Source organism: Phodopus roborovskii, unplaced genomic scaffold (genome assembly GCF_943737965.1).
Source record: "Phodopus roborovskii unplaced genomic scaffold, PHOROB, whole genome shotgun sequence".
Classification (NCBI taxonomy): Eukaryota; Metazoa; Chordata; class Mammalia; order Rodentia; family Cricetidae; genus Phodopus; species Phodopus roborovskii.
In genome coordinates this window covers 11,345,752-11,369,421 of record NW_026126563.1, presented here as the reverse complement: position 1 = coordinate 11,369,421, position 23,670 = coordinate 11,345,752, and the positions used below count along the sequence as shown (strand labels likewise).

Below are 23,670 nucleotides of genomic sequence, written 5' to 3'. Positions count from 1 at the left end.
GCAATTCATTGAACTAAACGAAAAAAAAAAATCAGCAAAGACATAGGAGATCTGAAAGGCTGTCAGCCACCTCCCCCTGATTGGCATTTATAGAACATCCCACGATGGCAGAATTCACTTTATTTTGGACGTGTATAGTACATTTACCTAAGTATACTCTATTTTGAGCTTTATGACTAATTTCCATAAAATTAGAATCATCCAAGTAGAGTTAGATGATCAGAAATCGATAAATGCCAGAAAAGGCGATGAGTGACAGGAAGGAAAGATACATCTGCCTGGAGCCTGGGGAGCAGCGCAGAGAACTCGCTGTGAAGGCCGTCAGAGGGAGCCCATTAGCACAAGGCTCCTGGTCTGCATCTGTGCTGATGGTCACATTGTATCAGTAAAGGAAGAAAAGGAAATTCATCGGGGCTAGAGAGGTGCCTCAGAGGTTAAGAGCACTGCCTACTTTCCAGAGGACCTGGGTTCAATTCCCAGAACCCACATGGCAGCTCACAATTGTCTGTATGTAACACCCTCACACAGACATGCATGCAGGCAAAACACCAGTGTACATAAAATACAAACATACAAATAAATTATAAAAAAAGGAAATTTTGTCAAATTGATCACTTGAAATAAGTGGATTTTGTTGTGTGATAACATCGATACACGAAAGGCAGGGTGCTCAGAATGTTTGGTCATTTGTATCTAAATAATGCCACAGTCACAACTCTAAAATTGGAGAGTAGACAAACGTTGCCCAAAAGGAACACGGTTTTTCTGCAGAGCCCCCATGCTATGCAGGGTCCCAAAGGCCCCATGTGCCTGGCCATGTGAAGAGAAGCGAGTTCCTGGGGGAGGATTAGAGAAGCCCCAGTTCTGAGAAGGGAAGACTGTGAAGCAAGCTCACGATAGGAACGAGGAGTCTTCCTAGTTTGTGTCCTTTCCTACAGCCCAACACCGTCTCCTGTAACAATAGAAACTGTAAATGCCTGCCTCAGAAACGAGCTGCTTTATACTCAGGAAGCAAGCTTCCATCTAAGCAGAGGACCTGTGAGAAGGTGCTTGAGGCTGATTGGGGGTGGGGGGCCCTGTGTGTGATATCCGTCACACCTGCGGTAGTAGGGGCATCCCTGGCAGTAACTCGTGTCATGGTTTCACAGTACCTTCAAGGGCTATTTTAAAAGAAAATACACAGTTCACTTCTTCACAAATGTCTTAATGAAAGGCACATCCTGAACTTTGTACTGTTACTACATTTTATGTGATAACTACGTAAAAGTCAAATGTCGCCAGCACAATCATTTTGCATTTCTGTTGTCTCTAAACAAACTTGCTGTTATAGCAGAGCTGTGAATTACTTGAACAATTACAACTGCATGTTTTTATGAGTCTCACCAAACACATTTCAGTAGCTTCCTTTGGGCATAATCTCTGCAGCATGGAGAGTAGATCAGAAGTAGGAAATGGCCGATGTCGTCTGGAAGTAGAGTGTCATGGCAGTTCTCAGAACATAATATTCTTCATATGATTGCAGCTGTGCTCACTTATGTGTAGAAGCGTGTGCTCCATAAGAGGAAGAATGTTCCCCCAGGATGCAAATGTTCCCTGGGAATAGAAAGCGAAGGGAGGGTTGTCTGTGTGTTTGCTTGGCTTTGCTCTATTAAATGTTTCTCCGGTGTTATTGTCATCAGTGGTGCAAGTACCCATAGTGCAGTGCCTGCCCAGCAACAGCACAGGAAAATGTGCGCTAACAAGCTTTGAAGTGTGTTTGGGGGGGGGGGGTTACGCCAGACCCATGCCATAGAATAGAGCACAAAATAATAATCGTGGCTTCCACTGGAAAGAGCGCTGCACAGAATATTTTCTTTATAAAACTGAACAGGTAGCCTTTGCTCCCTTCAGCCCTCCCAACTCCAACCTCAACTCACAACAGTGTCTGTCTTAAATTCTTAGTTTGGGGAAGCCGATGGTTGGAGAAGCCGATGACATTCCATAGCATCAACTCCCCACCTCCCACCCCCCACCCCCAAACCCCATCACAGGGTCTTACTTGTGTCCTTTATTAGTTTCCCAAGGTGTGTTCTGCTCTGGACCTCACTGGTCCTGTGTGTCCTTCGCTACATCACACTGTACCTGCATTCGCTTGCCCCTGTGATGCTCCTTTTTGATGGTGCATGTCTCTGTGACCCTGTCCTTGCATGAAATATGGAGAAAGTGGAATGGCGAGGAGACTGGGTGGGTAAAGTGCTCACTGTACAAGCAGTCTCCAGCACCCACACACAAAGCTAGTCGTGAGACACATACATATAATCCCAGCACAGGGTTGGGGGTGCAGAGGCTGCATGATCCCTTGGATGAGTGTCACCAATCAGCCATTGTAGCTGAGCCAGGGAGCTCCAGGTTCAGTGACAGAGAGACCCTACTCAAAAAATACGGTGGACCCAGCAAGATACAAAGGCACTTGCCATCGAGGCTGATACCCTGAATTCAATCCCCAAAGATTACATGGTGGAAAGAGAAAGCCAACTCTTGCAAGATGTCTTCTGATCTCCGCATGTGCGCACATGCGGAGTGTGAGCACCTGCATTCACGTGTGTGTGTGTATGTGTGTGTGTTACATAAGTGTATGTAAATGCAAAAACTAATTTTAAATAACTAGGTAGTGAGGGAGGACACATGATGTCAACGTCTGGCATGTGCATGTACAGATGTGGACGTGTACATCCCCACAAATGCATCACACACACCCAGACCTGGAGAGAGTGTAAGGGATAATGTTGGAGTAAAGGAGTACCCCACACTGAGTCATGGGAAAATACCTTCTGCATTCCATCTGCCACCAGTGCCGCCTCCTCCACAGGACCCCGTTTCTTGGCCCTCATAGGAAATGGTACTGGCCTTAACAAAAGTCAAACCCAGAAGGAAGGAAAAGATGCTGAGAGGGGCTTTCCCTGGCTCCCGTTGTCATACCTCCTGCTCCTGTGTGTCCAGATCCTACAACATGATAATGTCAGTCTTCTCCAGCAGGGAGACAGAAATCAAAGCCAGGCTCCTGGCCTGGGCTGCTGCTGTTGAGTACCCAGAGTCTTGCCCTGGCTGCCTGCCCCGTGGCTCATCATGGCCTCTTCTCTGGAGCCTCAGTACTGTCCCCCCTTGCCGGGGAGGCGGGGTGGGGGGAGAGGGGGACAACACTTCTCTCTCCTCTCCCCATCTGGCTTCTGAATTTGAGACTGTCTGAAGCAGATGCTTCCAGAAGAAACAGAAAACATTCGAGTTCTCTTGGAATTTATTATATAAGAAACTCATGTGCTTTGCAGGATATTTACAAGGAACAGGTCTGGACATTAATTAGAGGTCTCAGATTTGCTTTTGGCCATTAAACTCAGTAGTCATTTGTAGCTGTTCTACAGAGCACTGCTGATTGCCTTTCTCAGACTGTGAAACTGGTGAGTCCTACTACAAGGAATCGGCCCTATTTTTAAATTGAGCCTTTTAGTTTTTCTGGTTTTGCTTATTTTCTAAATTTATAATACCATGCACAATTAATATACATGTCAATTACTTAAAAGCTTGAGGTGGCTCATAAGCATAATATTTAGAAGTTATTTTTGCTCTTTATGCTATACCAGCGGAGCTCTAGTGTGGTAGTGGGGGTCCTCAGCTCCCATGGCCAGAGAGCATCGAATCTCAGAAGAGCTGTAAGTAACCTGGAAGCATCCTGGTTCTTTGGCCTTTCCTTTTTATCATCAAGTTACTTATCCTTAATAGAATAGATTTAAGCCCAGCGGTAATCTGTAATCCCAGCAGTAGGAAGGCAAAGGCAGGTGAGGCCAACCCGCCTACAGAGCAAGTTCCAAGACAGCCAAGGCTACACAGAGAAACCCTGTACTGAAAAAACAAAAACAGGAAGGGAGGGAGGGAGGGAGGGAGGGAGGGAGGGAGGGAGGGAGGGAGGGAGGGGAGGGAAAAGCAAGCTCTGGGCTTGGAGTCTGCCCTCTCAATGTCACCAGGAGTATAAAATAGAAATAAAAGAGTGCAGTTTGTGGTCCCAAAGCCATGGAAGAGAACATGGATCCCGTGGTCACAGAGGCAGCCCGTTGGTATTCCCTTCTCTGCTTTGTGCATCACTGTACTGGAGATAGAGCCACTTTGCCCTCCACTGCCAATGCATCCTCGGGAGGTGCTGCGGGCTAGCGCGGGGTGCGTTTGCCAACTAATCAGCTCCAGGCCTCCCCACACCAGCCAAGTCCACGAGGTTCAGACGTTGTTGTCTTTATTTTTTATAATTAAGGGCCCGCAGCCATTATTTCAAACTTTTCCCTCCCCCTGCCTTTATGTGTTCCTTTGACTGTTTTATGGGTTACTTGTGTATACTTTGTAAGCAAGCCCAGAGTACATATGTTACATCTGAGAGGCTAGTCTCTGACAGAAAGTTTTTAAGTGTATGCTTTTACCAGTTCTGAATTAATATGAAAATGTGCTTTATTTTTTTAAGTGTAAGTACAACATGTAGAACCGTATTTATGACAATTGATTTTTTTAGTTTGCTTAAACCCAAAGATAGTCATTTTTAGTTTCTAAAATAAATGGTCTCACCCTTAAGGAGTCAAGGAGGCTGTCCGTGTTTAGATAAATGTGTTTTTAAACACTTTGAGGTACTTTCTACTCCTTTAAACTCCCCCAGACTCTCTGTGTTTTTGATCTTATGGAGCTGGCTGTGCGTCTCTGTACACTGCGTTTCTCCAACTCTAAATCTGAACTGAATGCTCAAGCTGTTTCATCTGGGGCTGGGTGAGGGGGATTAGGTTAGAATGGTGAAGACATTAAGCCTGTTCCTCTAATGTCATTTTAACAAGCTTGTGTCCGCAGCCCTGCAGGTTAAAAAGCCTTGTCTAATGGACAGGACGCCCATGACAGTGCCCCTTTCTGGAGGGCCCCATGCTGGTGGAGCCCTGGCCCTCCTGTCCCACAGGAGGTACAATGGATCCTCACTACTTCCTGTCCAATGGGCTGCCTGGCCCCTCGGTGATAAGCAGAGACACACTGGCTCCTTGAAGGAGGCTTTTAGTAAATTTCCCAAACTCACTGGCCAACTTTCTCCTGTGGACCATTTATTTATCAGGAAATGAAATTGGTTACAGGGTTTCTCACATTGCCAAACCTCACTGACAAAATCTAGTTTCTTCCAGAGTTCAGGAGAAGCATTAACTCTTTCTTGTCAGCCAATACTTGTAGCCTCTGTCCCTGGGAAGCCACATCAGGTGGGGGTTGGTGGTGGCTAGGTAGGAGCTTACAGCGGAAGTAAGCCCAGAAGACTCCATTCATAGACAGCCAGAGATGGTTCCTTGGGGATGTCGTTTTCCTTCATACTGACGTAAAGTCAGGATAAAGTGTCTTTTTCACTTCCAAAAATGAAAACTTTCAACCATGACACAAGTCTCCTTATTGGCAGCAGAGTCTGCTGCTAACTTAGACCAGCGAGCATTTTTTAAACTCGGTGAAACTAGAAGAAACAGAAGGGGGAAAAAAAAAGAGAGAGAGGCCCCTGTGGTTGTCAGGCAAAGAAACTACTTGGGTGAGTGAAGGTTAAGTTACTACAAAGTGTATAATCTAGTTCATATGTTTAAGGAGGAACTAGGCTAAATTATCCAAAATATTCTGACGCATGGAATCATTTCATTTTGTGAGGCTCAATTGGTGGCGCGTAGCATGCCATTGTAGGCTAGCCCGTGGAGTGCCGTCTCCAGCTCCGGCCTCCTATGTTTGGAATTAGCGGGCCCAGAGGTAACACACAGGGTGCATGTGGCAGTCATTACGACTCTGGAAGTGGTTGCTGGCTAATTGATAGCAGTAGCAGCTAGAGACAGCCTTATTTAATTTTCAATAGTCCCTATGACAGGACGCTATAAATGGGTCCCTTTGTAGTCTTGCTGTTATTGTCCTTCTCTGTGTATCATTAAATATGTGAGAGCTAATATATGCACTTGATAAAGCTTAGGAAGGAATTCCTTTACCCTTTCCTCCTTGGGAGACTCGTTTCATTCGATGGTAGCCCCGATTCCCTTGGACCCCAAAGTAAGTAGACAGTTTATCAGTGCAGCCCGCTGCCCTTGTCTGCCATGGCTTCTATTAGCTACAAATGTGCTTTTGGTCATAAAACCAATACTTAGCCCGTGCCCGCTGGTGGCTTTGCTCACATCTGAGCCCCGAAGAGGCATACTAGTTCCATCAGGGATGAATGAATGAGTCATTCTGTCTTTTCATCACTGGGAGATAAGCTTTGTGAACTTGGATTGCATTTAGGTCTTTGTGTCTGTGGTTTCAATTGCTATCTCATAATGTTACACAAGCTAAAGTGGGTGGTACCTTTTCTGAAGGATGGTCTTATTTTCTCCATTCCGTTTTAATATGTTTACAGCAAAAGACCATATTTTTGGAAAGGAAAGCAGTCTTTTACTAATAACCGGCATTAGAGGAATTTCGCTAATGGAAATGTTCAAAGAATATGTCCACTTCCTTTTCATGTTTCTTATAATCTCCCATGAAATTGAAATGTCAGTTTTAGCAAATGTGTGCATTTGCCATTCTCCTTGTTGATACAGACTTGAAAAATAATAGCAATAGCTACTAAAGTCTGTGCCCTCGCCCTCTCCTGTGCAGTCTGAGCGAACATGTTATCCACACAGACTCAGTGTTAGCAGTCCTTGTAGCAGCCCAATCGTCCTGGCTTTTCAGACGCAAACCCTGTATATTTGAGGACCTATACGGGCTCCCCATTACCCTGTTTATTTACTGTATTTGCACAGTCCTTCTCAGACCTCTGAGTCCTGGAGTAAATACCTCCAGCATCCAGTGACTAACGTTCCTTCTCTACAAAGCTACTATTTGCAGTAGGATTTTCTTGCCTTTCCTTTATTTGTTCGCGAGTATTGATTGAGCCACTGCTGCCTGCCTGGGCAGCGCTCTGCTACCAGTTAGGTTTTAAAGGGCCCTCCCACTCAGGGGTCCTCTTCTAAAGGGACCTTGAGAGACAGCTCCCCTAAACAGCCTCCCTGCCACCACTTCTGTTTCACACAGGAGGAGTCTTAAGCTAATTAGGGGAGGTAAATGGCAAGAGGGCTCCAGAAGCAAAGGAAGGAGGCTGCCGAGCTAAGTGCTTTGGGATACTTTGATTGAGCAAAATGAGAAATGGCCGTAGGGTGAATGCAGACCTAAAACCACCAGCACAGAGAGTGGGCAGAGAGGAAGGCCGGAGGATGCTGACGGGAAAGCGAGTATCAGGGTACCCCAGTTGTGTGGTCTGGACGAGCTGTGCACCCACACTCCACATCATTTCTCCCTGTTGCCCGCCTTGCCTCCTGGTGCCCTGGGGGAACCCCTTGTCTCCAGCATGCAGCAAGCCCCCTCTCCACCCCCATGCGACTGACTGGAGCTTCTGGATCCTCTTGCCTGCCGGCTTCACTTTCTAGAACAAAGGCAGAAACGAGGGCCATAGATTCTGAACAGTCTAAACAGAAAGGGCTCTGAGTCTCTCACTGCAGCCTGACACTCCTAGCCTAATACATGGTTTTAACGAGCTTAGCCATCTGGTTCCCGAGTCCGTAATAGATTAGAAGCTGCAGCTTAAAAGAACTGCTACAAGTTAGTATGTCCGCAGCAGTGAAAATCGAGGCCGCTTGTCCTCATTAGCCTGGAAAGGACAGAAAACAACACATCTGACTGCTGCTTCTCTGTGTCCCTTAAGAACTTTTACAGGTCTGCAGAGGTCATGACCCTGAAGGAAAATTGGGGCAATCCCAGGGCTCGGGGCTCTGCTGAGAAATGTAAAGCCCCTTGGCCAGGCCAACAGGGGAAGTGCCTAAACCCAGACATGGCTCAAGGCCCTGGTCTGGCCTTCCAGGACAGTGGAGTTGCTGAGAGACTTTCTTTGTTGGTGAATTTGCTTGCTGTTTTATTTTGGAAAGAGGCATAGCAAGATTAGCATGCTAACTTTAAAATAAGAGTGCATGTGTAGTAGTAGTTTGCAGGTTACTTGCGTTTTTTCATGAGCATGCTAATAACTCTGCCAGGACTTAGTTAGCTCACTTGAACTACGTGGCGCCTTACACAGACAGGTAAATATGTCACTAGTGTGGTTTAAAGAAGCCTGAGCCCGGCTGGCTGACTTTGAAGATCATTGCCAATTTATTGTCTTTTTTTTTTTTCTTTTTTTCCTGCTTGTGTTTCCTCAGTATACATTGTGTTATCAATATTTTTAATTGAAAACTTGTCTTTGTAGATTTCCCCCTGCTCCCAGTGTTTTTAAGATCCCTTTGTGTGCATCTCTAATGAAAAGACTTCTCAAGGGATGGAGGGAAGGAGGGAGGAAGGGAGGAGGGAGGGAGGGAGGGAGGGAGGGAGGGAGGAAGGAAGGAAGGAAGGAAGGAAGGAAGGAAGGAGTCTCAGAGGTTTCCACTGCTCATGGACAGCTCCATAAAACATCCTATTTGTTTTGTTCTGTTTTGTTTTTTCCCTCCCTTTCCAATGCTGGGCGTTGAACATGCTAGGCAAACAGCAGTGTCCCTCCTGGTCACAGTCTACTTGAAATCAGAATGTGTGTTTCCAATCTAGAATCTTTCCAGGACACTACCTTTATAGGCATGGCAATTGTTCTGATTAAATTTTATATAGTTTGGGCTGGAGAGGTGGCTCAGAGGTTAAGAGGACTGCTTGCTCTTCCAGAGGACCTGGGTTCAATTCCCAGCAACCACATGGTGGCTCACAACCATCCATAATGACATCTGGTTCCCTCTTATGTAGGCAGAACACTGTGTACATAATAAATGAATAAATCTTTTTAAAAATTATATAGTTTGTATAATAAAGAGTCTATATAGGCTTATAAATTATGAATTTGATTCGTAAGTAAAGTAATTTAAAAACCTAGTCCTTGAGAGTCGCCACTTAGTGTCTCATTTTTTTTAGTGTCTGTCCGTCTGTCTGTGTATATGTGTGTCTGTCCGTCTATCTGTGGTCTGTCTGTGTGTATCTGTCTGTCTGTCTGTTTGTATCTATGTGTGTCTGTTTATGTGTGTCTGTCTGTCTGTCTGTGTATGTGTTTGTGTGTGTGTATCTCTGTGTGTGTGTCTGTCTGTGTATCTCTGTGTGTGTCTGTGTGTGTGTCTATCTGTGTATGTGTGTGTGTGTATCTCTGTGTGTGTCTGTGTGTGTCTGTGTCTGTCTTTGTGTGTGTGTCTGTCTGTGTATGTGTTTGTGTGTGTGTATGTGTGTGTGTCTCTGTGTATGTGTGTGTCAGTGTGTGTGTCTGTCTGTCTTTGTGTGTGTGTCTGTCTGTGTGTTTGTATGTGTGTGTCTGTGTATGTGTGTGTGTGTCTCTGTGTATGTGTGTGTGATGTGCTGAATACATGCTTGTTCTCTTACTGTGGCCTTTGTCCTGACAATGGGAGTACTTTGGAACAGTCTTGGTTATTAGGCTTCCACTTACTCTAGCTTTGCCCCAGAGGAAGGAGGAAGATGAGAGCATTAGCATTGGTGATGGTGTCCACACAGGACGCCCCCGAGTGGGCATTCTGTTGCCTTCTTTCTCACATTAAGGCGGCTTGTCTGAATGGCTTTCCAGGTTCATCATGAAGCCTTTGCTATCACTCAACCCCCATTGTTAGGAGTGGAGTCCTGTGTCTGAGCTGGAGCTCTTCAGTCTCTGTGTGCCACAGGACTACCGTTTCCTCCCAAGTCATGCCAGGGGAAGGGACACATTGTGCTGTGCATGGGAGACAGGTGTGACCACATGCTAGAGTGGAGCTCGATAGTTAGGGTGCATTATGTCTGTTGTCCCTGAAATCTTGAGGCTTGTGCATTTCCCTGGGCTGGGCTGGGGGGGGGGCAGTCCCCTGTGGGCCCTCTGAGCTACAGGTCAAGGCCTGGGGACTGGCAAGGATGTTGGCCAGTGGGCCCTGAATGGGAGCTGGTAAACATGCAGAAAGGTCATCTTAGGTGACAAGGATTCTGTCGCTGTCCCTAAGCCATTGTTACCGATTCTAACATTTACAGAGCTGACAAGCTGAGATTAAAGCGCAGACAAGTCTTCAGACAGCTTGCTCAGTCTGGGTCCCCTGTACCCGTCAGGCCTCATGACGGCAGCTGTATAGGACCGGTTCCCAGAGCTGGCCCGGATGCAGAAACCACACCTGAGAGATAAAGGCACATTAGCGGCCACCCCATGGTGGGAACGGGACTCTGCTTGTCTTCTTTCTTCCTAGTAAACAAGCTACAAAGGTCAACCCCTGACCTCTGCAGAGGCCCTGCCTCTCCTCCATCTCCCTCTCCCTTCCTACTCTCCTTGCTCTCTCTTCACCAGTCTTTGTCGCCTCTGACGGCTCCTGAGGCCACACCGTTTCCTGCCTGGACCATGACGCTCATCCCTTCTTGCTCTTCCTCAGGGGACCATTCCACCTCCGATCCATGCGCACCATTTTCTTCCTCAAGGCTTCCTTCCAGTCACTTCATGGCACCGGGTGTGGCCTAGCTCGGGCTTTCTTCATGCTGCCCTACTCCATCCCCACACAGGGAGCCGCTGGCTGCCAGCCTGTGTGTGTGCCTCTCAATTCCTGTGTTAGTCCTGTCTGCCCTGCCCCCCCCATGCCCTCCTCTATGCCCAGGTCCTACCCTTATTTACACAGCGCCCTCATCTACCACCTCCTCAGAGCCTGTTTAATGTCTCCTTTCCCTCAGGCCTCATCACCACTGCTGTTAGATTGCTCATTTGTTCATTTATTTCAGGGTCTCATGGAGCCTCAAACTTGCATCCTTATGAGACTGGCCTTGACCCCTGAACCCCCAGCCTCCACCTCCCAAGTGCTGGGATTGCAGGCGCTTACTAGCAGTCTCTTACCTTGTCTTCTAAAGATTGTTTCCTTTTGTTTTGAATTTGGACAGGACAGGGTCTTGGTTTTTTGTTTTTTTGTTTTTTTTTTTTTGTTGTTGTTGTTTTTGTTTTTTTTTTTTTAATACAAAGTGTACTCTGTATCCCTTGCTCTAAATGAATCCAAGGAAAAGGATCTCTTATAGTTTGTTTCCTGGATCCGTTTCTAAAATACAGAAAGTTAATTGTTTAAATTCAGCATTTCCTTTTTGAGAGATCCTTGGGAGATGCTTTGTGATCATTCTCAAGGTAAATTCCAATTCTGTTTAATTTTCATGCTTGCAGTGTGTAGGCAATTGAATTATCCATGGCTGTTCCCTGCACACAGAGGAGGAGATAAGCAGTACCTCCATGTCTATTGGCAGATGAGAATTTAGAGCAGCTGAAGCCTGCGCTGTAAACCATGGCTCCTGTGCTTTGGGAACCGCTGCTGGCCCTGGAGTCCTCCGCCTGCAGGTGTTCCTGTGCTGCTTAAAGTAAATAACAGCTGAGCCCACAACAGAAGGACAGAGGGCCTGCTCCCCACTGGTGCATCCCTGCAGGCCGAGCGTGGGCTGCTTGGGGCCTTGCTCAGCATTGCGTAGCCAGAGTAAGGTGTGAGTCCAGCCTGCCTCCAGGGACCACTTCAGCATCCCGGCCAGTCTGCAGCCTCATCCTCCTCACTGTGTGCAGTGGTTTGCAAATGAGGTGGCTCTGCAGAGGAGGGTGATGCTGTGTGCCTGACGTGGCTACTGTCAGAGCCTGCTGGAAACCCTGAATCTGACAGTTGCCATGGTGCACATTCAGTCCAGTCACCTGTCTGTGGCCACCTCCAGTCCCTCTCAGCTGGGGGAACGAGACAGGGCAACTATCAGCTTTCAGACTGTAGATGGCATGGCGCAGTTGCTTGCAAGCCCCCGGCCCTGAGTGGATATTCAGGGCTACACACCTCAACTCCCTCTCCTGATCATCCAGAGCCACCGTGCAGAGGCGGTTAGAACACCGAGGTCTCGTCTCCCTGCCCGACGTCCATCCTGCAGCTCTGCCGGTAGGCGGTTGTGTGTGCTCCTCTGTGACGCTGTGGCCGGTGTCCGAGCAGTCAGTGGAGGCTGAGCCAGGGACACCAGCCCTCCTCACAGTGTGTGCTGTCTTCTCTAGTGTCATATCCTAGCTGAGGGACACTGCTCTGTCACCTAGAGCATACTTTTCCATGAAACTGCCTTCTGTCTGGTCATTCATAAAAATGTAAGAAGTGAAAATACACGATACCCTTTATCAGCAGCTAGAGACTGTGTGGATCGGCATGTCAGTCAGGTCTCTGCCCTGAGACCAGTTCAAATCCCGGGCTTTGGACCCTACCGCCAGTTTCTCGTTAGCCCCTACTACCCAAGAGAGCTGAGAACCCAGCCCAGCACAAAATCCCGAACTTAAAAATTGCAAGCTTTGGGGCTGGAGAGATGGCTCAAAGGTTAAGAGCACCTACTGCTCTTCCAGAGGACCTGGGTTCGATTCCCAGCATCCACATGGCAGCTCACAACTGCCTGTAACTCCAGTACCATAGGACCTGACACCCTCACCTCACACAGACACACATGCAGACAAAAAAACCATTGCACTACATAAAGTGAATTATTTTTTAATAAAAGAATTGTAAGCTTTTTAAAACTTGATTTGAAATTCTCCAGCTCCAACTTTGTCGATGACAACATCATGTTACAGTGAGTGTCAAATGGTTGGACACACCTGGCTCAGCCTTTTGGCCCAGAAAAAGATAAAGTAGGAATTGTGAAAGAGAAAGAACAGGGAGAGGCTTCATAGACTCATGCTGCTTCTGCTGTCGCTGGCATTCTGCAAGTGCTTTCCTTGATGGCATCCGTCTGAGTCTGGATCGTATCTGCTCTGCCATGGCATCTCCTGCCCTTGCCCATTATCCTTTCTCTAATGTTGTTTTGGAAGCAGAGTCGTCAATATTAGCAGTGTGCCGGTGCTAACGGCCTCTGTGGTCGCTCTGTGACAGTGCTGGGGTGAAGGACTCCAAGCGCCTTTGGTGTCCCTTGATTCCTTGGGTGGCTGCTTTGTTTCAGGAAGGAAGGAGCTGAAGAGACCGGTGTGACTGGCCAGGGTGTTTAGGGAAACCCTCAGGAATTGTGTATCCACACAGCCTTGCTGTCAGCCTCAAAGGGCCAGCCCAGACAGCGGTGCCCAACACTGACTTTTGAGATTGTCTAGTCATCGTGGCTTTGCAAATATAAACAAATCATGTGATGTGCTTTGAATTCAGAGATGGCTTGTGTTGGGTAACCACATGTCACCAGGCAGGGGAGACACAGGTCAAGCTCAGCCTACATGGATCTTGCTAGTGTCACTGGGAAAGCCATCCATGGGAAGCACAAAGGTATCGTTCGTTCCTTCCTCCTTTGTGCCATACAGCATTATGTGTGTGGCTCATGTGTGTAATCCCAGTTCTAGGAGGCTAAGGCAGGAGGGTTGCTATGAATTCAAGGCTACCCAGAGCTACACACCTGTGTCAGAAAGCCTCCCTTTCCAAAAAATTGTGAATTTTGGTGTGTGGGTCCTTCACAGCTTTGCTTGGCATCATTCACTGGGCTCTAGGTTACACGCACGCACACACACACACACACACACACACACACACACACGTCTTCAGTGTGATCCCCTTTCTTGTATATTAGCAGCCAGGACGCTTTCCACATACTGCCCAGAGCAGGAGGATCCTCCGCTGAGATGTCCACCAAGGAGTGTTGGCCACACGTGGCTCCCCCTTCTTGCTAAGAAACAACCAAGGCAGGCTTGCTAGCAGTGACAAGCCTCCTGTGGAAACTCAGGGGCCATCAAATTTGCTTGCAGAATAAATCCACAGACTGTTCAGAGAAGCGAACTCCTGAGGAGGTACAGACAGCGTCTTAGCTCGGGTTGTCTTTGCTGGGATTCCCTTTGCAAATACCTCTGTGATATACACGGAGGTCACTGCTGGGTCTTCTGTCTGTCCCTGTCCCATTATCCTCCGTGTGTCATTTTATACGTAGCTCCTTGTACACACATCTCAAATATGGCAAAGATCCTTATTTTTTCATGAATTTTTCTAAATATGATACAGAACCTGCTTCTAATTCTTCACTCATCTCCCTCCCCCCCATTCACAAATTAGTCTGGAAAAATGAGCATGAAGACACGTGATTGCAGATAAGCAGGTCAAGCTTACATTCAAGGCCATGAGTTGCCTTCTTTACCGGCACTGCAACCTGAACAAGAATCCCAGATAAAGAACTCACTGAAAATGCTTCACTCTAGCTCCTTACCCCATAACCAGTGTCCTTTACCATAATGGTAGCCATGTAAAATGCAACATCGCCCACCCAGCCCATGTCTGAGGGTAGGTGGGCTCTTCCAGGTGCACAGCTCATCTCTCCTTGGCGTCGTGGACCCCTTAAAGCCCAGCGTCCCAGGCAGCTCTGGGGCACTGCTGCGCTAACTCCCCCGGTGTGCGGGACCCTTCCCAGGCTTTCTTTTTTAACCTTTATGAATGACTGGCTTTATTGTGTACGGTATTTTGCCCACGTGTCTGTCCGTGCACCACTTGCAAGCCTGGTCCCGGTGGAGGCCAGAAGAGGGCATCAGATCCCTTAGAACTGGAGTTGCAGAAGATTGTGAGCAGCCTCGTGGATGGTGGGGACCAGACCTGGGTTCTCTGCAAGAGCAATCTGTGCTCTCCCTTAACCACTGAGCTGTCTCTGCAGCCCCATACATTTTTGCTTTATTTTATAATTTCATAAATATATATATATATATTTGAAAATCGCACATCACTCTGGCCTGATAAGCCCCTGGCCATGCTCGCACCCACGAGGGGGCACATCTGTTGGGCCTGGGGAATCTGGTGTTCTAGTCAGACCACAGGTACCGCCTGCCTGCAAGCCCACCCTCCTTCCAGCCAAGCATCCTGGCTTCTTTCTGTGATAAGCGCCCCTCAGAAGGGAAGAGCACAGCTCTAGTTGTCCCTGAGTCCCCTCTGGGCCAGCTCGCAGCAAAGGATGTCCAGAAAATTCTGTGCCGTGTGCCTGGCCCGCTGCTGGCCATACCACACCAGCCAGCCCCACCCCGGGCCCTGCAGTCAGAGGGCCCTGCCTACCCCATCTTTCTGCTCAGGCAGCCAGGAGCCCTCTCCTTTGCTTGGGCCTCTGCCTGTGGAGCAAGGTCCCAGCACGGGGACCTGCGCAGGCTTCCCTCACCCAGCTTAAGCTCTGGCTGGAAGAGCCATGATCAAAGTGCAGAACGCCGTGTCCGTGTGCACGGACGAAAATGTCGTAAGCCCGACCTTTTAATGTGATGTTAAAAACTAGCATAGTAAATGCATTTCTAAAAAATGAAAGTAAGAACAGCAGCAACAAAGTACAGTGACTTGCTGGTCAGTGTGGGGTGTATCCGCTTTATATCTTCACTCTCCCTCGGAGCCTTAGACTCTGCGATAAAAGCCATTAGGCTCATTGGAGACACTCAGAAGTGGTGAGGCCATTTCTGAACTCCGAGTGGATGGTCCCCGCCAGCTGAGAGCCCCAGTTGGCCCCTGCACAGCCAACAACTGTAGTCCTGGACTTTCAGGGACTGCGACCCTCTGAGCCGCCTGGTCATGGCCTTCACAGTTACAGCTTTGTGTTTCTCTTTCTTTATCTATGTCGTGGTGGCTTGAATAGGAATAGGCCCTTAACGTTTGAATGCTTGGTGCCCAGTTGGTGGAACTGCTTGGGAAGTTAGGAGGTGTGGCCTTGAGAGAGGAGGTGTGTGGGGGGGGGGGGCTAAGACAGCAGTGTCTGTTTCTAGACAGGGTCTCTTTATATACTCCAGGGTGGCCTAGAACTCATTCATTTGGGATCCGTGTGTCTCACCTACCCAAGAGCTAGGACCACAAGTATTTGAGGCTAGCCTGGACAACATAGTGGGACCCCTATTACTCTTTCAAAAGTAAAAATAGAGGCTGGAGCGATGGCTCCGTGGCTAAGAGCACTGGCTGCTCTTACAGAGGACCCAAGTTTAATGTTTGATTCCCAGGCATGTGGTGACTCACCACCATTCCTAACTGCAGTCCAGGGATTTTGACACCCCCTTCTGGACTCTGCAAGCACCAGGCACATCCCTGGTGTACACACACACACACGCACACGCACGCTCGCACGCACGCATACACCCATGCGCGCGCACAGAACATCTATACATATAAGATGGTTAAATAATTTGTAAAAGCTCTCTCAAGCAAAACTAGTAATCACGAATTCATGAGTAGATGCACTTTGCCCTCAGCGCCGATGCTCAGTGCCTGCTCTTTCTGCTGCTGGCCGCTGCATCTTGACACGTTTGCAACTCATTCTGCCCTTCCGTTTTGCTCAGCCGATAATCAGATGAATCAATGGCATTGCTGCTGCCGGGTGTGCCGGGTCACCGTTTCTCCCGGCCAGCCCAGCTCTTCTGGCCCCTGTGGTCCACACAGGCCTACACAGAGCATCGCCCCTCTCTCTGCTGAGTCCCTCTCTCCCCTCTGCTGCCCCAAATGCAGGACCCAGAAGTAATTGTTGCTCAGTGACAGAGTTTAGGTGGAAGTAACACCCTGATGGTCTGAGGCAGGGGGATGGCAGGAGGCGATACGGTCCCCACGTCTGTAGTGAAACCGTGGGCTTCACAGCTTTCATTGCTGCCCTGCGACAGGCTCACGACGCCACTTTTGCTCTGGCTGAATGGGCTGCCCACCACAAACCAGCACTGTGCACAGTGGCTGGCTGGTCAGTCCCAGTCCACCCTAGCTGCCAGCCAGTTTTGGCTGCCTCAGGCCCAGTGGCCACCCTCCACCTGTCTCCCCTACTTACTGTGTGCAGAAAACTTTTTCAGTGTGCTGTGTAGCTGTTTGATTGTAAATTGCATTAACTTCCTGGAGCCATGCCAGGTGCTTGCTGGATGTCTGATGCTATCTGTTAGACTTTAGGTGGGAGCTGGAAATCTCTACTGAACTTCTGTAGTAATAAAATTATTACAGTTGTACCCTACATCTGCTCACCGACTTCCTGTGGGTTTTCACCAGATCACATGACTGACGACAGAGACAGGCTGTAGACTTTCCGTGTGCTTGCTATACCCAAGTCTCTCCGCCAAATCAGACCTCTGCTTTGTCTCTGAACTGAGCGTCCGGATGTCCCACTGTGGTAGGTTGATTTCACAGGAGCTGATAAATTAAAAAAAAAAAAAAAAAAAAAAAAAAATTTCTAGCTCCCTCTGCTTGAGAGTCTAGCGTTACCTCTGGCTCCAAAACCCAAAACAGGGTTGCTGTGAGTAGCGACTCTGGACGAAGACCAAGCTGCTAGCTTCAGAGGTGGGTTTTCTCCCGTGTCGGGACCAAGCCACAGGCCAGGAACCATAAGAGAGGTGTGAAAAGCCAGGGCCCCTACTAGAACCACCTGGGCCGATAAAGCCTGCTACTGCCCTGGGCTAGCCAGGGCCAAAGATCTCCTGTCCTACCTGGCAGCCCCTTGTCCCTCTCAAACACCTGTCCCTTCCCAGGACACAGGAACCCGAAAGTCAATGGAGCCAGCAGGCCTGAGTCATGCCAGAGAGGCAGAGAAAGCAAAGCTCTGGACTGACGTGAGAGCCTGGACAGTCTGGGGTGTGAGGGATCCAGTGAGGAAGCTGGATGTCCCTCAGCCACACCCGATGCCATCACTGTCCTCCATAGGCTGGCAAAGGAATGTAAGGGAAAGATGACTCTTTCTGGGTTGTCATTTGACTTTCAGACTGACACTTTTGGACTGCATCCTGACCAAATGTGTCCCTGGTGTCTTCGGCTCTAAATAAAGCCTTTTGTCCTTCTTTCCCTTGGCTCTCGAGCATGCAAAGACATCTCAGGGAAGCACCTGGTCTTAAGGGTAACTGTTCAAGTCTCTAGAGCTAAGCAGACGGGTGTGGTAGTGGGGCTGGGGGCGGGCCTGGTAACTGCAGTGCAGGCCCATTTTGTGCAGCTGCATGCACAGGGGTCAGGCTGGCTGAGCAGCATTTGGAAAACTCTCATCCCTTATGCACATTGTCTGCCCCTTCAGAGTCCTCTGTCAGCTAGGCGTACAAACAAACCATTCCAGTAGAAGGGATTTATACCTTGCGCTTCCGGGTGTTTGCCTCACGTCTCCAGTCTGGAAATCAGGTCTCTGCTTTCTTTGCTCTGTGCTCATCAGTCCTTTGTGAACCATGTGACCTGCTGGTGAAGATTCCAGAAAGAACCCAGGAAGTAACAGCTCACCATTCAGTCATCCAGTCAAGGAGAAAGACAGCAGACACGAAGAAAGGCTGCTGTGGTCTGGGGGCCCTGTGTGCTGTGTCCATACGCAAACTTTCCCCAGCGGTGGCAGTGTGTCCATGTTGTCATGCTGTTCTGTCTCTGGCCTCTGCTTTCCTGTTACTGGGGACGCACACTCAGGAGACCCCAGTTTGGAAACCCTGTGAAGTGATCAGATCTTCACCAGCCAGCATGCACAGGCACTACGATCTGGAGGGCTTAGTACTAAGTTCCTGGTCGCTCCACAACTGCTTGATACTGTCTTGGTCTTAGACAGTTAGAAGAGTTGGCCTTGAAGACCATCAGGGGAATGGCCAGGACAAGTGAGTGGCCTCAGGGAACATAGGTGTCTGCTGTGACACTAGCTGTGTGCACTGGCCTGACTTTAATGTTACAGTGGGCTCAGAAGGCATGGCAAGGAATAGAGAGGGTTAGAACCCCCTCTAAGGTCATTTGGTAATCAGTCAGAATTGAAAGGAATTCATAAGGCCTACATTTTACACAACATGAGAAGCCAAAGTCCCAGGGAAACACCCTGAACTGCCCAGCTTGCTCTTCTGGCCCTAGCCTGGCCTGCCAGAGCACAGAATTCACCCAGGCACCAAGGTTAAAGGAGACAATTGTGTGCTTCTTGGAAGACATGGAAACCTCATCCCCCCCCCAGCTGCATGTAGTCTGAGGATGGACACCCCAAGGCTTGGTTTGAGAGTCCCACATTCTGCTGGCTGTAGCCCCTTTAGGCTGGTCAACTGCCCCAAGATTATTGTGTGGATATGAAGTCTTGTTCATTCGGTTCAGCAAGTGTCAATAATATGCCAGATGCTCAGAAAGTCCCTGGATTCTGAAAGCCTAGCCTGTGGTTTCGTATGAAATAAATGAAAACTGGGACCAGCTCCAGTTCACCACTGAGGGCTGAGACAACAGTAAGCCCATGGGCTGGGGGCCACAGTTCTTTTCAGTAAGGTGCTCGTGGTAAAGGGGTGCGCGCGCGTGTGTGTGTGCGTGTGCGTGTGTGTGCATGTGTGTGTATCTGAGTGTGCATACATGTTTATGCACACAGTCGTGTGTGTGCGTGTGCGTGCGTGCGTGTGTGCATGTGTGTGTGCGTGTGTATCTGAGTGTGCATACGCGTGTGTGCGTGCGTGTGTGTGCGTGTGTGTATCTGAGTGTGCATACATGTTTATGCACACAGTCGTGTGTGTGCGTGCGTGCGTGTGTGCGTGCGTGTGTGTGTGTGTGTGTGTGTGTGTGTGTGTGTGTGTGTGTGTGTGTGTGTACCTTGTCTACAGGAATCCCCCAGCTAGCCCCATTTCAATTCAGACCAAAGTTTGCACCTCCCCTAGGGAACCTCGGGATGTCGGTCTCCCACACTGGGGTTGGGGTCACTGTACAGGGCATTCTTTATGCCCCACCCTTCTTCAGGCCCTCCCCAGACTCCCGAGGCCTTAGTCTGTGTCTCAGCTCCAGACACTGTTTGCCAGTGTTGGCACTCGCTGCTGCCTTCCAGACTCACCAGCATGGCATGGCTCGGGATTCATACTCTGTCCCTTGAGGACATGCTTCCCACGCCATCTGGCCATGCTGCCACGGCAGGCCCTGCAGTGCTCACTGCTGTCCCCACTGCTACTTGGCTGTCCTTCCGGGAGAGTGTACTTCCTGTGGGAACAGGAACTGCTGCACCCTGGGCCCCAGCCCACACAGGCCTCCTGGCACCACGCAGCAGGCACTGTGTAAACAAATGTGCTCTGTGATGAATAAGATTCAGTGAGATGACAGCCCTCACCTATCTGCCCCTGCGTCTAGGACGTGCTTAGCACTCAGCGCATGGAGATTATTTCACGGACACATTCATTGGCCGTGCGAGTTACGAACACCTACTAGAACTCTGGGGAAGAGACACAGCAAGCCCCAGAGTCTCCGCCTGTGAGCACAGTGGATGCAGGTGGATACCTCGCTCCCTCCTCTCCTTCAGCCTTCCACCTACACCCTAGGACCCTGACTTGTCCCTGTCCTCCCCACGCCACCTACAACAGGGATTAGCACAGCATAGCCTCTTCTGGTAGGGCCTCTGTGGCTGAGGGGAAGGCCAAAAGGCTTTCCGTAGACCCACCTGCTCCTCAGGCTACAGGGGGAAGATGCCTCTGCTCTGCGAGGATTAGTAGGTCAGGAATAAAATTTGAGTTAGAAGCCAATCCTGATGCTATGGTGCAATGATAAACGCTATCTCAGGTCATGAACCTGCGGGCCAGAAGCCGTGAAGAGTGTTCCAGAGCCCTAGAGGCTGTAGAGAGCCAGCCTGAGCCTCCATAGTCCTAAGAGGAAGGACCTTGGCCTCTCTCTGCCCCCATAGGATGAGGCCAGACTGCAGAGCCAGCAGCCCCCCAGCCAACCATGCCTCCCACTTCAGCTTGTGGTTCAGACTTTTTAATTACTTCCTTGTAAAGAATTTATCACACAGCTAGATTAACACAGCCACTCAGATGAGCGCCTGTCCAGAACAGAGTCTGTATGTCTCCCATGAACTTTATACAGTCACAAGGCTGAGAATTTTTTGGGAAAAGATTCTCACCTCCAAAATGACCCACTCCCCGAGACGGGATCTCCCAAGAGGAACCAGACCTTGACGCTGTCCCTTGCCTGTCACCGTGCACAGCCCTGCCTCCTTTTACCCCCCTCATCTAGGTCCCTCCTCGACAAACCAGCCAGGGTCATCATATTGTTTGCTGTGGCCACAGGTGTCTTAGCTAGGGTCACTGCTGCTGTGACGGAATACCATGACCAAAGCAGCTTGGGAAGAAAAGGGTTTATTTCACTCACAGGTCAGTGTAACCGTTCATCATCAAAAGCAATGAGGTCGGGAACTCAAACAGGGAAGGATCCTGGAGGCAGGAGCTGGTGCAGAGGCCGTGGAGGGGAGCTGCTTACTGGCTTGCTCACCCTGCTTTCTTATAGAACCCAGGACCACCTGCCCAGGGACAGCACCGCCCACATCAATCACTGATTAAGGAAATGCCCTATAGGCTAGCCTACAGCCTGCTCTTACGGAACCGTTTTTCTAAATTGGGATTCTCTCCTCACAGATGACTCTAGCTCATGTCAGGTTGACATAAAACTAGCCAGCACAGCAGGTAATCCCAGAAGCCATTGGGCAGTCAAACCCTGTGAAAGGCTGGCGCTCTCAGTCGGTAGCCACTCTGGGGAGAGCCTGCTGTACACACACACACCACTGCTTGTTCTCGTACGTAAAGAGTCATCTTGTTCTCCTTTCAGAAATTTCCAGAACTGAAATTCAAATATGTGGAAGAGGAACAGCCCGAGGAGTTCTTCATCCCTTACGTCTGGTCTCTGGTCTACAACTCGGCAGTCGGCCTGTACTGGAACCCACAGGACATCCAGCTGTTTGCCATGGACCCTGACTAAAGCCGGACACAACCACGCCCTCCCGCAGCACAGCAGCTCTGCCAGTCACTTCATGTCTAGGAGTAGAGGCAGACAGACTGCGCGGTGTGTCATCCACCACGGAGGGTCACACGAGCGTGCTTCCCTCTCACGCTGTGATTATTGGGAAATCGCTGCCAGTTAGTAGACGGCTCAGCTGGGGGGGTGCACAATAATAAACGGAAACTCACTGTTCAAGAGGTGACTTACTTATTTTCTAAACTTCTAACCCAAAGTCTGCAGCTTCCCCAGGGCCCTGGGGCCTGAGGCGCGTGGCAGACACGCCAATAGGGCATGCCGTGCCCCTTCTCTTTTTAGATGTATTTATTCTACTTTGTGTGTATGAGTTTTTGCCTACATGTTTGCATGCGTGCCACATGCATGCCTGATGCCCACAAAGGTCAGAAGAGGGCATCCGACGGGACCTGCAGTTACAGAAGGTTGAGAGCTGCCATGTGGGTGCTGGGAACGGAACCCAGGTCCTCTGCAAGAGCATCAGGTGCCCTTGCCCACTGAACCAACTCTCCAACCCTGCCTCTCTTGTCCAGGGTTGTTCTCATGCCTACCGTGGCCACACTAAACTGAAACTCACTGTGTAGCTGCCCTAGAACTTACAGCAATCCTCCTGCCTCAGCCTCCTCTGAGTGTAGGGATTACAGGTTTGTGCCTACATATCTTTTTTCTTCTCAAATATTGAAAACTTTTGTTTTAGTCACTTGTGCAGCTTCTCTTATGTGTCCATTCTGTGCATATAATATGCATGGGTTATGCCACTTAGCAGCGCAATATTTCATGAACACTGTACCTGCCGACGTGACACTAGCCTTCAGGGTGGGAAAATAGCTTTGAGGGAGGTGACCTCTGAGCTGTACCCGGGACGAGGTTGGAGTCACACACAAAATAAGTTCGCCTGCTCTGTTAATTGTTGGGGGAAGCAGCCCTTTTCCTTCATCCAAGTTAATAAGGAGAACAAAAGGAGACCAGCTTATTAAGACATTATTCCATCTGAGATGAAAAGTATGGTGTTTTCCTTGTTCCTGACTTTGAAAAACCATGTTTTGGGGCCTGTGAGAGCCATGAATTTGGTCCTGCACACCCCGAGCTGTGCCGAGTGGAGTGGCAGGTGCCGAGGTTTCATGGCAATGCGTTGCCAACCAGTGTGCCCACCTTTGCTCACCCCGTTGGCCTACTAGAACCAGCCTTTCCCACCTGCCCTCATCCCCCTGGGCTAGGGGCAGAATCATCGTGGACCCCATGGGTGGTTTCCTCTGGGTGAGCAGCCTGAACCGTCTCCCCAGCTTTCAGACGAGTGGACGGTTCTCTTACCCTTTTCTTCAGTAGATGAGACTAGAACCCTTCCCTGGGGTGGTGGGTCCACAGGCACAGGGCTCCTCCCCTGGCACAGGGCTCCTCCCCTGGCACTGATGGCCCAGTCCAGCTTTGAGATCGAGGCATCTTGAGGTAGAACGGCCCAGTTAGCATTCCAGGCAATGGTGATGTGTATTTCCTATATAGAAAAATGATTGACAGGGCGGTGGTGGTGCACACGTTTGATCTCAGCACTCAGGAGGCAGAGGCAGGCGGCTCTCTGTGAGTTCAAAGCCAGCCTGGTCTACAGACTGAGTTCCAGGACAGCCAGCGCTACACAGTGAAACCCTGTCTCGAAAGGAAAAAAGAGAGAGAAAATGGTTGACAGCTTTCATTTGACTTCGATGCATTCTAATTTGCTTCCTTTTCCTTTAGACAAGACAAAACAAAAACTACCGCTCACGTGAAACAGCTTTGGGAGTCTGGGGCCTAACCAGGGGCATGGGACATTACAGGACACAAAGGGAAATAGAAAAGACCCAGGCGGAAAGTTGCTGGGAGGCACTAAGACTTGGTGGGTCTCATGACAAGACTCCTCAAAGTTGGAAAAGCTGAGAAGAGCGCTGGGTCAGGGCGGGAAGCGGCTGTGGCATCAGACTGTGCAGGCTATTGCAGGACAGTTGTAATCCAAGCACTCAGAAAGCAA

The 23,670-nt window shown here is 49.4% G+C and overlaps 1 protein-coding gene across 1 annotated transcript in view; it reads left to right on the top strand.

Moving 5' to 3' along the window:
* The window catches only part of Dym (dymeclin), a 233,793-nt gene extending 212,088 nt beyond the window's left edge, over positions 1-21,705 (top strand). Inside the window, exon 17 of the mRNA XM_051201990.1 lies at positions 21,489-21,705. Within this exon, the coding sequence (XP_051057947.1) occupies positions 21,489-21,638 (150 nt within the window). The 3' untranslated portion in view covers positions 21,639-21,705. The remainder of the gene's footprint in view (positions 1-21,488) is intronic.
* Positions 21,706-23,670: the final 1,965 nt, after the last annotated feature.